Source organism: Mauremys reevesii, linkage group 10 (genome assembly GCF_016161935.1).
Source record: "Mauremys reevesii isolate NIE-2019 linkage group 10, ASM1616193v1, whole genome shotgun sequence".
Lineage (NCBI taxonomy): Eukaryota > Metazoa > Chordata > Testudines > Geoemydidae > Mauremys > Mauremys reevesii.
The window spans coordinates 37,735,909-37,752,609 of record NC_052632.1 but is presented as its reverse complement, the minus strand read 5'-3'; the positions used below and the strand labels follow the sequence as shown (position 1 = coordinate 37,752,609).

At 52.9% G+C, this 16,701-nt stretch overlaps 1 protein-coding gene across 4 annotated transcripts; it reads left to right on the top strand.

Moving 5' to 3' along the window:
* Window positions 1-903: 903 nt before the first annotated feature.
* On the top strand, window positions 904-15,220 carry NEIL1 (nei like DNA glycosylase 1). Of its 4 annotated transcripts, none has more exons than XM_039493350.1 (10): window positions 904-1,035; window positions 2,098-2,585; window positions 4,593-4,712; window positions 5,693-5,756; window positions 7,934-8,036; window positions 9,577-9,701; window positions 11,569-11,596; window positions 12,205-12,266; window positions 13,147-13,387; window positions 14,090-15,220. In XM_039493350.1, exons 2-10 carry the CDS (start codon window positions 2,107-2,109, stop codon window positions 14,134-14,136), a joined length of 1,269 nt encoding a protein of 422 aa, XP_039349284.1. In that variant the 5' UTR covers window positions 904-1,035; window positions 2,098-2,106; the 3' UTR covers window positions 14,137-15,220. The 4 variants fall into 4 exon arrangements, with proteins under 4 accessions (XP_039349284.1, XP_039349286.1, XP_039349285.1 ...); XM_039493352.1 differs by having other exon boundaries at window positions 1,027-1,059; XM_039493351.1 differs by lacking the exon at window positions 904-1,035 and adding an exon at window positions 1,077-1,166.
* The last annotated feature ends 1,481 nt before the right edge of the window (window positions 15,221-16,701 follow it).

Here is a 16,701-nt window from a genome sequence, read left to right as displayed (position 1 = left end):
GCCTAAAGTCAGCCAGCAGCAGAGCTGGGACTGGAAACCAGTTCTGAGTCCTAGTTCAGAGATCTGTCACCTCAGCCACACTGCCTAGGTTACACAACAGGTAACTAACCAGTGGAACTGCCTGCTGTAAGATATTGTGGCAAATAGGTAAATCTTACCAAGCTTAGTGTTATACATGGATAAGAGTAGCTTGGGAGGTAGAAGATAAAGTAAAAGTTACAACAGCTCCCACAGTCTCTGAAGCTACCACTGGAGGCAAAATTAGATGGTGCTGGGGAGGGAAGAGAGAGGAATCATCTCTATGAGTGAAAAGATCGGGCATGTTGTGACATTGTGCCAAGCAAGTAGGTTATGAATAACTGCTCCGCAGGCAGGCTCTGGTAAATCTAACTGTGGGGCAGGGAGGTGACCCATCCGCATGGGGAAGCTGGCAGCAGTGCTGCTGAGGTGGTAGCCGCTTTAGGTGGGTGCAGGACAGTGGGATGCAGGGGTGTCCATGCAGCAGATGGTTGGGTGTGGGCGCAGGACAGTGGGGTGTATGGGTGTCCATGTGGTAGCTGCTCTGGGTGGGTGCAGGACGGTGGGGTGCAGGGGTGTCTGTGCGGTAGCTGCTCTGGGTGGGTGCAGGATGGTGGGGTGCAGGGGTGTCTGTGCGGTAGCTGCTCTGGGTGGGTGCAGGACGGTGGGGTGCAGGGGTGTCTGTGTGGTAGCTGCTTGGGGTGGGTGCAGGGGTGTCCGTGCAGGAGATGGTTGGGGGTGAGGGCCTGTGCGGTGCTTTTCCCCAGCCAGCCATAGAATACAGGGCACAGGGAGGAGGAGGAGGAGGAGAATTCCATTCCATTCCATTCCTTGCCCGTGCCCCCGAGCCGCTCCTAGCAGCCACGCAGGGCTGGAGACCTCCCACTCCCCACCCTGTAGGCTGATGCTCTCCTGTGGAACTACAACTCCCATCGTGCCCCGCGCTGCCCCGCCTCTCCCAGCCGGGGGGCTGTTTAACCCTCGGGCTGCCGGGGAACAGTGAGAGCGGGAGCTCAGGTGCGCGGCGGGGGCTGCCGGCCGGTCGGTTCTGTGCTGGGACAGGCTTTGCGGGAGCCCGAGCGCGAGGGGTCTGGCCCTGTGCTGGGGCTGTGGGCGGGGACTGCGGAGCCGGCCTGCTGCGGTGCCTGGTTGTGTAACTGCTCCAGCCCCGCTGCAAACCCCGGTGGGAGCGTTATAAGGGGAAACTGGTGGGGGGGAGCCAGCCCTGTACTTTATGGGGGCAGGCTGGAGGGGAAGCTGGCCCTCTGCTGGGGTACTGATGGGGAAGCTGGCCCTGTTCTTGGGGTGGGGAACAGGCTGGGGAAGCTGGCCCTGTTCCGGGGACGCTTGCTGGGGGCAGCCGGCCCTGTTCTTGGGGGGCAGGGAGACAGGCGGGGTGGGGACAGGCTGGTGAGGGGAAGCTGACCCTGTTCCGGGGGGGATGCATGCGGGAGGAGGGAGCCGGCCCTGTTCTTGGGGCGGGGACAGGCTGGTGGGAAAGCTGGCCCTGGGACGGGGATATTGGCTTGGGGGGGAAGCTGGCCTTGTGCTGGTGGTCTGGGGGGACCACTGGCTGGAGGGGGAAGCTGGCCCTGTACTCAGGGCGAGGGGACAGGCTGGTGTGGTGGGGCTGGCCCTCTGCCGGGGGGGTGGGAGGGATACTGGCTAGTGGGGGCGGGGGAGCTGGCTCTGTGCTGGGGCTCTGGAGGGGAGCTTCCTGGCTCACGGGTACCCAGGGCCCATCTCTGTTCCTGGTCCGGCCAGCTTGGTGGTGCCCATCTCCTGGCTGTGCACTGGCTCCTCATGGAAAGGGTTGGTGGCTCAGCCCATGGCCTGGTGGTCCCTAATACCCATCCTCAATGGTATCCTTGTCCACTGGCTCAGCCTTGCAGTTGTCCCCTGCATGGACATGAACATGGACATGGACATGAACATGGACCAGCCTTTGGGTCCATGTTCACAGGCCAGGAGGGTCCGGCAAAGCCAGGGATGGAGAGAGCTGCCCGCCCTGATTGGTAAGATGCACGTGTTACAGTAGCTACTATGCCTTATGCCTGGATCTTGCCTTCATTTGGGCAGGTGTCTAAGATGCCAGAGGGCCCAGAGCTGCACCTGGCCAGCTGCTACATCAACACGGTGTGTGCAGGACTCATCTTCTCGGGGAAGGTGGAGAAGTCTGAAGTGAGCAAGAACCCAGAGGTGCTGTTTGAGAGCGACGCGTACCTGATCTCTGCCACCTCGCGGGGCAAGGAGATCAAGCTGACCCTGACGCCACTCAAAGAGGAGAAGAGCACACTCCCTGGCAGAGGGAGGGACAGGGAGGGGCTGAGCCAGAACGGTCTCCAGCAGCCCATGGATCTTGTCTTCCGCTTTGGAATGTCAGGCAGCTTCAAGCTCACCTCCGCGGCCGAGCTGCCCAAACACGCCCATCTGCGGTTTTACACCAAGGAGAGCCCGCACCGAGCCCTCTGCTTCGTGGATTTCAGGCGCTTCGGGAGGTGGGAAGTGCACGGGACGTGGCAGCTGGATCGAGGGCCATGTGTGATGCTGGAGTATGAGAAATTCAGGTGAGATCCACCATGACCTTTCATCTCTACTTGAGAAACTGACTAGGAGTGTGTGTCGAGGGGTGGGGGCGGAATGAATGATAGACACAATATTCTAACAGTGAATTCTGTGGGGAGCCTGGTGATAGAATATGGGGCCTTTCACCATTACAGGGACATTTGTAGCACACGTTTATAGAAACTCTGTCTTGGGTTGAAGACTGTCTGGTGCTTTGCATTCCCAGAGCTCTCGCTATGAACAAGAGAACAGTCTTGGTTTAAACATCCTCCTGTGTGGCTTTTTCTTATATAACAAGCGAACAGCACAAAAATAATTCTTAAGTATTGCAAAAGGGAAGAGCACAGCTGGGCGATTTAACCCTCACAGCAATGGCTCTCCAGTGGCTATGCAGACCACCTTGCTATCTACTCAGTTCAGCATGTTGAGAACCAAGCCAGGGGAGGCTGAATGGTTGGGAATGACGTAGGTCCATGAGGTCTGTTACGCAAAGTGGGAGGCTGGAAAAAGCTGGAGATCCCCTGGGTTAGTACCTGTTAACTGACTATGTCAGAGACCCAGAGGACTTTGGTCGAGCTCCTGTATTGTTTTGTACAAGTTAATGTTTCACTCTTAATATGTGTCTATTACAGTTGTGAAACAGTGCAAGTGAGCGAGATCCCTGCTGTAGCTACTTTAACACCCGCAAAATCCCATGGCAGTCAAGGAGGAGCTTGTAGCTTAATGGATAAAGGGCCTGGTCCCCAAAGATATTGAGGGTCCTAATTTCTGTTGGAAGAGCCTAAAGACCTTAGAGGGTGTGGGCCAAAGTGCCCTCTTTGTATTTCACAGGTAGAATTCATAGCTGAAGGGCGTATCGCCGACTGACAGAGGTTGGAGATTGAAAGGGGTCATTGGGTTGTTTGGTGTACACACACATACCTGCCTGTCCAGGTACCATGTGGTACGTTCATTAGTGGATTTTCAGGGTTAGTTTTGAATTTGCTGAGCATTCAGATTTCCACCGCTTCCCTTCCAATCTTTTCCGCCCTCATATTCTTAAATCTTCCTTTCCCTAATTGAATCCCATTCAGTCATCAGAAGCTTAGTGAGTTTGTTGGTTCATTCCCTGAGCACCTTGTCAAAGGCAGGTTGCATAAAAGGATTCCAGAGTCTCAGGCATTCAGTCCTTGTTCATTTCATCCCCCTCCTCTTTGATGAATGAGCTACTCCTTCTTCAGTGCATTTCTGCAGGGCCACTTATATTTCCCTTTGGCAGCATTCCTTGAACCCTTGTCTCTCCACTGCAAGCCTCACCTGGCTCTACATGTTGGTGTTCCCTTATCTCTTTGATGTGCAGATCTTAGAGCAGCCCTTCATAAAGCCACTCTTCAAAGGCTCCTTCTTGTTCATTGTATTCCTCAGCTTCGGAGGACTCAGACTGCCTTCCATGCCTTAATGGAGATGTTTCTTACTGTTCCTCCAGCCTTCTTTACGCTGTGGTGGGTCTTTAATGCTTCCTCTTATCACACTCAATTTCTTAATTTGCTTCCCTGCAATCAAAAACCTTTATAACTTCTGCATTCCGGGAACCCGTTCCCTGCGGGGCTGAATTCAAGTAGCTTACAGCACTGCCCCCGCTAAGGAAAAAGCGGGTCATCCCTGTACCTTTATCCAAAGGGTTTCGCCGCTACCTTTATTGTTACCTGTCTTATTGTAATGCCTCTTGATGTCTAATGCTGCCCACTCCTCTCTCCTACACAGATTGTTTGCATCTGTATTTACAGTCTTGCTATAAGAACCATCCCCCAAGGTTTCACTTGTGCCTGCTAGACCATGCCCTCCATCATTTTTAGTTTCACTTCTCCCTGCTTATGTCTGGAGGCAAACCCTTCTGCAGCAGAAAACCCCACTGGAGAACAACCTCACCTCCCATGTTGGTTACTGTGTTGGAAGCACATCACAGGCTGAGTGAGTTGGTCATTTCCCCAGCCCCTCCTCCCTAGCTGACCGGCCCTGCTGTCTTCCAGGGAGAACGTGCTGAGGAACCTGTCTGACAAGGCTTTCAACAAGCCCATCTGCGAAGCCCTGTTAAATCAGAAGTTTTTCAATGGGATTGGCAACTACCTCCGAGCTGAGATTCTCTACAGGTGAGCAGGGTGCAGAGCGGAGAGGAGGAGGCCTGGCCTGAGAAGATGTGGTCCAGTTCCCTATTCCACCCCAGGCTCCCTGTGTGACCTGGAGCAAGCCAGGCCTTGTTTACACAGGGACGCTGAGGAAAGTTCAGATGAAATAACTAAAGCTGTGAAGTTAATGCGCGGGACTTCGAGTGCATTAAACCCTCGAGGAGGATTCAGCTAAGCAAACTAAGGTCACTTTACTTTTGAATGAGCCTCTTCAAATGGGGGGTTGTGATGCACTTTCACTGATGTACCTTCACTTCACAGCTTCAGTTAACTGGTCTGAACACCCTATGGAGACAAGCCCATAGCCTCTCTGTGCCTCAGCTTCCCTATCCGTACAACGGAGATATTAGCACTACCTCAGGGGTTGGGAGGATAAATACATTAGAAAGCAAGAGGTGCTCATGTATGTATAGAGTCCCTTCTACATAGTATTAGACAGCCAGACCGTGTGATTCCCATCCCTGTAGCTACGAGACCAGCACCATGGAAGTGTCCAAACTGTTGAGAGGCCACCCATTTCCCTTGCTGAAATGCAGCCAGCCCATGTCCATTCCAGCGCTAAGCATCCACAGACAGCACTGCCAGGGCACCTCATCTTTGAGCACTGTGCAGTTCCTGCACTACACGCGCTACCAACACAGCCCGGACCTTTTTTTTTCTTTCCCCTGAGTGGCCTATATATGCTGGGCATCTCAGATTTGGCCTGCAGTGACACTTTCAGTCTGGGACCTCGCCTGGGGAGCTGAATTTCACCGTGCTCACGTGCCGTAGTCTGAATGCACCAATGTTTTACTGTGTAGATTACATCCAGCGCGTCAGAGGTGAAAAGCCAGTGCTTCCACCCACTGCGTCAGCAATCTCCCTCCCCTCCCTTAGGCCGGGACTTCGTTTGCACTGGCTGGCATTTGTGTTGGGGTCCTCACGTAACACATGGACTCTCCTAGGTTAAAGATCCCTCCCTTTGAGAAGGCTCGGACGGTGCTAGAGGCTCTTCAGCATCGGAAGCAGGTGAGGAGGGTGGAGAAGGCTCACGCACGTGCACAGAAATGTTCCAGCTCATCACATAAAACTCGGGGTTCGGTGCTCGCCCCGTAGCGCCTGAGGATCGCAGCACATGGGGCGTGATGGTGTCAGTGTCTCTCGGACCCTCTGCAGCCCTAGTTACGAGTTGTAGCTTTAACCCTAGAACGTCCACCGCTTCTGGTTCGGGTCCTGTTGCTCTTTCTTCTTGTTAGAATTGGCTGCTGTCTCGGAGGTGGATCCTCACCATGAATCAGGAGGCCAGACACTCTGCCTTCAGGGCTTGTTCTGGGTCTCACAAAATCCCTTCTTACAGGGGATTCTCAGTTTAATTCTTCAGGCTTTACCCCCGCCCCGTGACGTGCAGCCACACTGCCATGGCCTGGAGTCTCTCAGATCCCCCCTGCTCAGCCATATCATTATGTGCATGGCTTGGATAGGTGACCTGTGCAAACAATAGTGGTGCCCATTTAGCAGTTGGCTCTGAGTCAGGCCTGGAGCAGGCAATGCTTCAGCATGGTGTTTGGAGGGGTGGTTTTCTGGAGAGCTGTGAGACAGGGCCTGTTCCCATGTGGTCGTTGAAGCTCCTCTGGCACCTTGTCCAAGCAGGGATGTTAGCACCAGAACTCGCCAAATCCCAGCTCTGCTGACTGCATTCTGGCTCCTCAATTAGCTACGCAGCTTGAGCGGGAGACGGAATTCTTCCCTCCCCGTGCTCAGACTTGCTGTGGGCTCTTTAACAGTTCAGCGATTGTATTTGGCTCCTCCATGAAGGAATCGCTCGCTTCCTCGTGTGATATGCAGCACGTATATGGTTAGTTTATAAAGCACGTTGGGGTCCTTTGGGAGGACAGATGCTACGCAAACATCCGCTTATCCTCCAGTGCCTTTAACTCCTAGGTGTTGCTCTGCAAAAGTGCTGCATGTAAAACTTGTTTGCAAATCTTGAGCCAGATGGACCATGACTGCCTATCATGGCATATACGTCTATGGCTCCTGCGTTGTGTATACACTGGCCTTTGCTGAGGGGGACTGCACTCTGAAATATGCAAGTGGCTACTATACTAGGCAGTCACTTGACCATTCCCTCCCCCTACCAATCTCAAATGTGCTCAAAGGGATTTAGGCACTGAACTTCCACTGATTTCAAGGGAAGTTAGGAGTTTAAGTACCTTTGGGGATCTGGGCCAAAGATCCTAGTTGCTGTGAAAATAACCCACAACTAAGAGGACCACACTAGTTTAGGCTCCAAATCTGACTATTCTGGTCTAGTGCTGTGACACCTCTGGAGGGGAAGTAGCTATTTAAAAAAAAAAACAAATACCGTTTTTGTCTGACCGGCCTTTCTGCCTCTCCTCCCCCGGCCTGTCTCTGTAGCAGCAGTTAAGTTACAAACACCTGCGGTGCAGTCAGTGATGCGTCCCAGCCATAAGAGATCTTTAGCCTTCAGATGCAGCCAGGCTAAATACAGCCCTGCGTAGAGTGGTAAAGTGACTGATGTATACAAGCGGGTACTTTACAGAGGCAGGTCAGATTCCCAACTGCATCAAAGTCTATGGAGTTAGGCCTGCTTATGCCAGGGCTGAATTTGGCCTGGCATCTGGAAACAGGGAGCATTTAGCAGCTGGAGGGAGAGGAAGCTGGGTTGGAGCACATGTCAGGGCAGGCTTAGGCCGCTGGTGAGGGAAATCTTGGGGAGGGGCGAGGAGCAGGATGGCTTGGCAGCTGTGGAGGAGTTGCCTTATAGGAAGGGCTGGACAGCTGGGACGGGACTAGACTGGTTGTTTTTGGAGTGGGACCAGCTGCTACAGAAGGGCTTGGAGTAAGGTCTGCACCGCAGTCAGAGGTGTAAGTGCAGCCCGTGTCGACATAGCCAAGCTCTCTTTGATTCTGCCGCCTCGCTAAAACTAGCAGAGAGGCTGTGGCGCCCGGGCTAGCCACCCCCATACAAGCCTGCCTGGGACCCGGGGTATGTACGCCGGTGGCTATTAGCAAGCTGGCTCAGATATGTCTGCACCTGCTGTAGTTGCACCTCAGATTGCAGGGTTGGGCCTACCCTTGCTGGGAGGAGGAAGGGCTGGATGGCTGGGGAAGGGTTGGATGGGAGAGGGTTGGCTTGGACTGTGTCCAGGCTGCCTGTTTGAATCTCCTCCTCTCAAACCCAGCAGAGTCCGGACCTGACCTTGAGCAAGAAAGTGAAGTTAAAGCGGGAGAATCCAGACCTGCTGGAGCTCTGCCATGCGGTGCCCATGGAGGTCATTCACATGGGTAAGGAGGCAGCTCAGGGAGCACAGCCTCGGGTTCCTGCCCTGCAGTGGGCCATGGAGCCTGCGGGTGGGGGTGACTCAGCCGCACCAGTAGGAGAAGGTGCAATGAGATGTTGAAGTTGGGATTGGGTCCCTGCTGTCTCCAGCTGGGCAGACACTCAGCGACAGGGGAGGGGTGGGACAGAGCCCTGCTGGGGTGGCTTGGGGCGGGGGGTAGCGGGAAGCAGGGGCGCTGTATGAAAACGCTCGGGCTGGGCGTTTAATGCCAATGGGAGGAGGCTGGGCCTTTGCGTGAGAGGCAGGATGACGCCAGAGGTGCTGCATGGGGTGCACCAGTCGCCCCTGCAAAGCTACTTCCATCACGCTGAAATTGTTCAGGTTTCAATGGGTAGCTATTGTCATAGGCCAGTAGCAAAACTCCCCAGTAGCCAGAGACGGGACACTCGATGGGGAGGGCTCTGCGTTACTCCAGAGAATTCTTTCCCAGGGGTCTGCCTGCTGGGTCTTGCCCCCTTGCTCGGGATCTAATTGATCACCATATTTGGGGTCAGGAAGGAATTTTCACCCAGGTTAGATTGTCCAAGAACCTGGGGATTTTTTGCCTTCCTCTGCAGCATGGGGCACAGTTCACTTCCAGGTTTTAAAGTAGTGTCAATGATGGATTCTCTGTACCTTGAAGTCTTTAAATCCTGGTTTGAGGACATCAATAACTCAGCCAGAGGAGTGGGTGGGTGAGGTTCTGTGACCTGCAATGTGCAGGAGGTCAGACTAGATGATCCTGATGGTCCCTTCTGACAGTAAAGTCAATAATAGGAGAGACCCATGGTGGCCCTGTTTGCTGAAGAGTGGAGAGCAGGTGCATGTACTGTCCCCCTGCTCAGTCTTCCCAACACAACGGTTGATTGCACAGGACAGACTTCACTCCCTGTCCCAGCTGGGATGTGTCCCTGACTCCGTCTCTGGGACTAAGCGAGGAGAGGCCCCAGGTCCATCCATTATTTTCCCTCTCTTGCATCCTTTCTGGGTCTGCCTCTGCTTCAGCCTGTTGTAGGTTGTGGCCAGACTTCCCCTGAGGATTTCAGCAGACAGACCCCTCCGCCCCGCCACAGCTAACTGCATTGAGCTCTGGCTGTGGTGGCCAAGCCAGACAGCAGCAGACATTGGGGGAGATGCAAAGCAAAGACGTGTGAGCCAGGATACAAGAGAAATCGACGACCTCTTGGCTTATCAGAGCAGTCGATGTCTCCAGCTGGTGTGGAAATAGAGGCACTCCCTTAAAAACACCAAGCTCCAGAGAGCTGAATGCGTGTGTGCAGGCTGGAGAGGTGCAAATCCGTCTCCAGGCCATCCCACGTGGGGTACGTGAGAGGGAGCCCCTGGAAGGGTTCAGAAAGCTGTAGCTGGGCATTGCTGCTGCCCCCAGCAGGGGTCACTGTAGCATAGAGCAAAGCCCACAGCTGATCAGCCCCTCACTGCTGGAGTTGCAGGGGGAGCCCTGTAGCTGAGAGTTTTCCCTGATGCTCATTTTTGTGTCCCACCAGGGGGGAAGGGTTACGGCTCGGAGCCCTCTGACGATGCCGCGGCCTTTGAGGAGTGGCTGCAGTGTTACTGTGTCCCTGGCATGAGGTCGCTGCGCGATGGCAATGGCAGGACCATCTGGTTTCAGGTATGAACCGCGGTGGCCTTGCATTTGGCGGGGCTTGACTCATGACTCATGTGGGGCTTGACCCTGCTGCAAGAGGAGACTGGCAGGATGCCTGCCCCAGGGCCGGATTAATGCAGGGGCTTCAGGGGCTGCAGCCTTGGGCCAAGGGGAGCTCAGTGAGCCAGATGTGGCCCACTGCTTCTTTTCATCCAGGCAAGTCTCAGTGCAGCAGGCTGGACACCTGTCCCTGAGCCTCAGCACCCCACCCTGGAGCTGCGAGCACCAGCTCACTGATGTGCCCCTGTGGCCCCTAGGCGGGGGTGTTCAGGGAATCTCTGTGTACCAGCTCTGCAGCTCCCATTGGCTGGGTACTGTGGCCAATGGGAGCTGCGGGGGCAGTACCTGCAGGCACGGGCAGTATGCATCGCGCAGAGCAGCCTGGCCCCTCTGCCTAGGGGCCGGACATGCCGGCCACCTCTGGGAGCAGAGCAGCGTAGAGCCAGGGCAGACAGGGATCCTGCCTTAGCCCTGTTGCGCCGCCAACCAGGAGCCGCCCGAGGTAAGTGCCACCCGGCCAGAGCCTACACCCCGCACCCTAATCCCCTGCTCCAGCCCTGAGCCCACTCCCCACTTCAAACCCCTGGGGTCCCCACAAAATCTAATAGCCCTGGGCCCACAGGAGAGAGAATCCAGCCCGTCCTGCTCTGCATCACCAGGAGACATTAGCTAAGCCTAGCACAAAGTCTGTCCCTTTGTTACCCGCACAAAATTCTCTGTCACTTGCACACTCTAGAGCACCCACCTCTACCTAGTTCCTAGGGCTCAGGTGTGACGCTCTTAATTTAGGCACTCTAACTTACCCCTCCATGGACTCTGGGCTCTACTCCTCCAGGCTCAGAGCAAACACCCATTCCCTCTGGACTCAGGGCCTAATCTTTCTGAGGGTTTGCAGGGTCCCAGTGAAGGCGCCTTACACAGTAATATTCTACTTAACCTCTATTTATTAACAATCACCAAAACAGAATGCACATGCTACACATACAATGCTCACCACTCCCAATAAGACAGATGAACTTTCCCTGCTGGCCAGTCAGGATCAGGTCATCTGGGGGATTCCAGTTTGTGCACGGTGTGATTGGCAGGGTGTTGAGGTCTGGTAGCTCTGATCCTGGGGCTGTGTCCTAGAGTTGGTTCCCAAGAACTTCCTTTTGGACCCCAGTTTATATAGTGAAACTTGAGTCCTGCTTAGCTAAAGACAAAACAATAAAGAAATGAGGATTTCCCAGCCACAACTGTAAGTGGTTTCTTGCCAGACAGATGCTGTCAAACTAAGTCTTTTTTAACCATCTTAAGATCCATTTCTTTATCTGGTGATCGTGGGTGCTATTAGGACAGGGTCTCCTTATCAGCCCAATGCGACATTCCTTTAATGTAATTTAGATGGAAAGTGAGGATGTGACTTCCTGCTTCTTAGCTAGTGGCTGCTGCTCTCAGTGTGGCTGCAGACAAAGGCCTTAGGCCTTACCATGTGGCTACAAGAAAAGGCCTTGTCCTTACACTTAGAGACTGAGATCTCTCCCGCTCACCAGCAAGGAGACCGGATGTGCTCAAGAAATCCTGTCCCGCTCACCTGGGCAACTTGGAGGAGGGGTGGAAAGAAATGAAGGACACAAACTCCAAGTCTAGGGTGGCAACATTTGGGCTTTTACATTATTTTGAGTGAGCTACTGCTGCTCCGAGATGCCATTCTGCCACTGCCTGTTGCTCTGGCTAATGTACGGGTGCCCCTGCTGCAGGGTCTGGCAGCATTGCTGATGCCTGATGGGGGTTTGAACTGCCCTTTGGATTGGGTTAGGGCGCTGTCTAAAAGCTCTTTCTTCCTTTGCAGGGGGAGCCTGGACCTATGGCCCCGAAAGGTGAACATCAGCTTTACTCTTCCATGCTTTGCAGGGTTCTCTTGCTTCCGGTTGGGTTGGGAGAGGCAGGGAGAGCCGTCGCTTGCTGTGGAATTGTTAAGGAAACAAGCGATGCTCTTCTCAAACTCTAGCTCGCTGCCCTGAATCCAGTAGTGGTTACGCATCATTACCCCTGGGTGACAGTTCAGCAGCCCGGGTGAAAGGAGATAGTGAGTCTCCAAGGGTCCCATTATTGTTGGCAGCCCAGTATCACGTGGCTTGTGTACCCTACAAGTGTCCATGCATGTGAACGTGGGGAAGCTACCACTGTCGCTCTCTGTGCTATACCTGCTCTGTGGAGGGAGAGCTACGCAAACCAGCCCACTCTGAGCACCCTCAGTGCACTCAGTTCATGTATAGTCCAGGCAAGATGTCCACAAAACCAGCCAGCTGTGTCCAACCTCTCTCAGAACCATCTCCAAGCTTCCAGACCAGATGGGGGAGCTTTTCTTCCTTGGATGGCTTCCCAGAGGAACAGAGGGCTGGGGATTAGACCTCTGACTCAGCTGCAGTCAGGCCCCTTTCTCACCTCCAGAGTTAAACTGTCATCTTAACATTCTTTCCTGCAGGAGAAAAGTCCCGCAAGAAGCGCTCGCGGGTGAATGCTGACCCTGAGCCTCCAAGTCCAAAGGTACAGAGCCTTTGTCTAGACATCTCCTGTATCCCTCAGTCTTTATGGGGCCCCTCTACTCCCAGAGTCATTCTCCTGCTGCCCCATTGTGCATTTCATTGGATCTTTGTATGGAAGAAGCCAAACACCATCTCAGCCTTCACAACCCCCCCATTATTCCCAGATGAGAAAACTAGAACAGAGAGGGACCAATGTGTTGCCATTAGGGTTTGATGAATCAGGACTAGAACTAATAGAACCCAACCTTGCACTCTTCTCTTCTAAGCAATAGTGAAACAGCTAATCTATTCCCCTTTGTTGTTAAACTGTGCAAATCCGCAAACATCCCTATGCATCTCTGGCTGGCAGACTGTCAAATACCTGTGTCTGTCTGCCTGTGTAACATAGGCACTATCAAAATAAATATTCTTTCTAAGGGCCAGCCAAGAACCCCACTGCACTAGGTGCGGTACAGACAGAGTAGTAGATGGTCCCTGCTCCTAAGCCAATGATGTGAGCTCTGTCTTTGCGTTGCACTGCACCAAATGTTCTCTGAGCATGTATTGTAAGGGCTGCGTGAACAGCTGGTGATGTGCATTCCTGAGGTGGAGAACTTTAGGGAGAACAAGGCCAGATGTTCACATTTGATGCCTGACTTTAGGCAGGTTAAGTTTTAAAACTTGCCCCAGTTTGCTCCCAGCTGATGTGTGTGGAGTAAACTCCATAGAACAGATGGTTAAAACTGTGCATCTGAAGGTTGAGCCGAGAGCAGCTACAGCTCTTCCCACAACAGCCTTTGCCCCTGGTTCCCCTGAACTTTCTAGTGAGATCCCCAAACATACAGAAGAAGTTAAAGTCGCTTCCCCGTGACTGAGAGTGCACATTTTAATCATCTGCCTAGGTCACAAAGCCGGTGCCTAAGAGAGGTTCAAAGGGCAGCAGCAGCCAAGAGAAGGTAGCAAAGCGATCTGGCAGGAAGAAGGGGAACGAGCTCGTCCAAGGAGCCGAGAATGCCAAGGCACATGAAGCAAGAAAGCCAAACACCAGGTCCAGAAGGAAAGCATCAGCAAGTCAAGCGTCTCCCACGAACGAAGCTCCTGCTGCAGATAGGAAGAGGCAGGCATCTGCTCGGAGAAGCACAGGTTAGAATGCTGCACTGGCTCCAACATAAGCATGGGACAGGGATAGGCCCAGATGGCTTATGCTGGTCAAGGTCAATCTGGCTTTTTTTCAAAAGTGGAATAAAAGAGCTTGTGTTCTGCAGGGAAAGGGAAGCCACATCCACCACCCACGCACTGTAGGATTGTTGGCCGGGCACTGGAGTTAGAAACTCTGAAGCTAATTCTCTGTGCACGTGTTGTGTGACCAGATCACTGACCGTAGGCATGGTGGGTTCGCAGCGAGTGATTCCTTAATGGACACCAGGATAGCAGACTAGTGGGTTGGAGCAGGAGATACCTTACACAGGATCCTGGGGCCCCAGTTCTGCTGCTTTGACTGCAGAATTTCCAAGTACCAGGATGCAAATCTTTAAAATCGCCTGGTCTGCTCAAGGCAGGGGGGCTACTGAGAGAGAGAGAAGGGTTAATCGTGAGGTGATGAGGATGGCTCTGAGGACCCCAGCTGCAGTAGAGGGGAGGAAGGAGAGGATCTGGCCAGGACTGAGATCTGAGTTCTATTAGGAGGAAATTGACACTCCCCCCGGCGCCCCCAGGATTCTCAGGCAGCAGAGGTACCTTCAATCTTCCCGTGGGAGAAATTGAATTTCCCCTGCTGCAGGGAACAGGCAACTTGACTGTCAAACTTTGCCCTCACTGCTCTGACTTTCTGCCCTGTCTTTTTAGGAGCAGCTACTGCTGTCCCAAGATCCAGGTGGGTGAAGGCTGAATGACTGGTCTGGCATGGCATCTGTTCTCGCTCCAGCCTGGAGTAACTCAGCTGGGAGCTCGCTTGCTACTGCTGCATGTGCTGAGGGAGACGCGCTGGGAGCAGCTGCTGGGGTGACTCTTCTCTCAAGCGGGCGTGCCCGCTGCATTGTTTCTTAGATCCCTCCTCAGAGGGGGCTTGCTGCAGGGGCTCTAAGCAGCTGACGCAAGAGCCCTGCCCCATGAAATGAAGAAGGTGATGCCGTGGCGTCAGCCTCCCTGCTCGGTTACGGGGTTTTATTCCTTTTTAAATGTGGCTCCAGGACACAGCAATTGGGTGACTTTGTATCAAATCCCTTGGTAGCTGCCGGGGCACCCGCTGGTGACTGCAGCTGAAAGCTGGCGGCTCTGGGCAGAGAGAGGGAAATGCACCGAGAAGGGGAAGTCTGAGGTTGAAACAGTTTCCTGAGGGTCAGGTTAAAAATCCTCAGAAGACCCTAGCTCTTCATTTCCTGCTCTCAGCTGCCCTTTTCAGCCTCTCTGCACGCTGCCACGAGATGGCTCTGGCTTCAGAGGCTGTGTTTGGCCCAAGTTAGTGGGGACAGAGTGGAGTATGCAAATGTTTTTATTGCCCTGGCTGATTCCAGAGTCTCTAACCCTTGCTCTGCAGGAGGGCAGAGCTTTGCAGATCAGCAGCATTTTATCTCGTGTAACTCGGGAGGAGGGTGGCAGTGGCATGCCCGAATAAGGGATCAACTTTGCTACCGGAAACATGTGCAGTTTCTGGGCAGCGGCGATGCAAGCTTTTCCTTGCTGTCCCCGCTCGTGTGCCTGAGTGCTGGCGAGGATCAGAAGGTAGGACAGCCTGGGTGGCTCTTTCAGAACTTCACCTCTGCAGAGGGGATGTGCTGACACTTAGCTGTTGTGTGGAATGAGTCCATCAGTCAGTCACTCCTGAGCTGGGCTGCCCAGAAACCAGTGCCCTGAGGTTACAGGCTCAGCAGCTGTGCCAACCTGCCCACCCTCCCCATAGTGTGGTTCTCTGATCCAACTGCCAGTGCTTTTAGCAATCTGATTTTAGTACTAACAATAAAACTTTTCCATAAGCAATACCTTGTGTGGCTGCTTTGCTGTCACTGCAGGAGACTCTCAGCTGTTCTGGAGGCCAAGTATTAGGGCAAAGCAGCAATACAGTAGTAGTATGGCTTACAAGGCATTCTGCTGGGACCTGCCCTTTCTGGGCGCTAGTGGTTCAGATGTGCCTCTTTTCCAGCTAGCTAAAGGGAGTTCCTTGTGGCCAGTAGGAAAACTGTGCTGGATTCCTGTTGTGAGCATTCACATGGGGAAGGATGCTACAGAAATACCTGTCCATAAACGGAATAAAGAAGCCCTTCTAATAACTGGGAATTAATGGCAGATTCTTCTGGCGCCAGTTCAGGTGCTAGCCTGGATCATTTCGTTATAACTTTTTTTTTTTCATGTCTGGAGGGAGTTGGGGGGGGGGCTTTGACCGTGGGTGAGAACCCTGGCTCCCCATCTCAATTAGGAAACTGTTGCAGTGAAACTGAAGGGCTATTGAGAATGCCCCCTGTGACAGTCTGTATCCCTATGCTCACCACTTTATACAAGAGTGTTCATGGTTTTGTAAAAGTATGCCTTGTGAGGTATCATTTGAAAGGTCATAATTGGCTGAACATTATTGTCCTTGTAAAATATGTGCAGCAACATTGTGTGTACAATTATAAGATTATATGGTGTGACTTTACTGAGACATGCTCCAAGTTTAGAAAAACAGTTTCAAACTATTTGCCCAGAGACAAGGCTAGCCAGCACCTCAGCCAGCTGTCCGCACAATCAAATGGACTATCACCTGGTTAAGCAACCATTCTTTAGCAGTAAGAAAGGTGTGAACGAGAAATTTACATCTTGGCAATGGAACAGCTGGGCTAAACAGACAGGCTGTGACGTGAACTCCAGCTGGAGATGATCTTCAAAGAGGAGGAAAAGGTATAAAAATGAGGAATAGAGGCCCCAAATCACCTTTCTCTCCTCATCTCTACTCACGGCATCGACAATGTTTGAAAGACAAAGAACCTGGGGAGGGGTCCTGGCTTGGGAGGAATCCAGTCAGACCGTTGTAAGCCTATCGTGCTTCTTCTTGCTCCAAGTTCACTTAGCTTGTTAGGTTAGGTATTAGTTTGCATTTTACCTTTTATTTCTTTGTAAACAATTCTGACTTTTATGCCTCATTCCTTGTAATCACTTAAAATCGATCTTGGATTGAAGTGTTTGGGGACAACTCCATTTGGACAGCAAGGTTTGTGCATATCGTTTTCTATTAATGAAATGACCGATTTTCTATGAACTTTTATTGACAAGAAGGAGAGAGCTGGGCAGTGCAAGTCGCCCGTTTCTGGGGACACGTCTGGGACTGGGAATTTGCTTGTGTCCCTCTGCAGTATAATTCAGGAGTGGCTTAGCAAAGAGCAGGCGTCTAACTCAGCTGGGAGTAGTTTACATGCTAGAGGCTGTGAGCAAGCCAGGAGTGGTTGCTCTCACAGCGAAGCAGTGTAAAAGGCAGCCTATGCTGG

What these genes read in the sequence shown, in the direction of transcription:
- NEIL1 (XM_039493350.1), top strand. Translation starts at nt 2,107, where the DNA reads ATGCCAGAGGGCCCAGAGCTGCACCTGGCCAGCTGCTACATCAACACG. An exon ending in CTGGAGTATGAGAAATTCAG is followed by an intron (nt 2,586 to 4,592) that starts GTGAGATCCACC and finishes GCTGTCTTCCAG; the next exon opens with GGAGAACGTGCTGAGGAACC. An exon ending in CTGAGCCTCCAAGTCCAAAG is followed by an intron (nt 12,267 to 13,146) that starts GTACAGAGCCTT and finishes TCATCTGCCTAG; the next exon opens with GTCACAAAGCCGGTGCCTAA.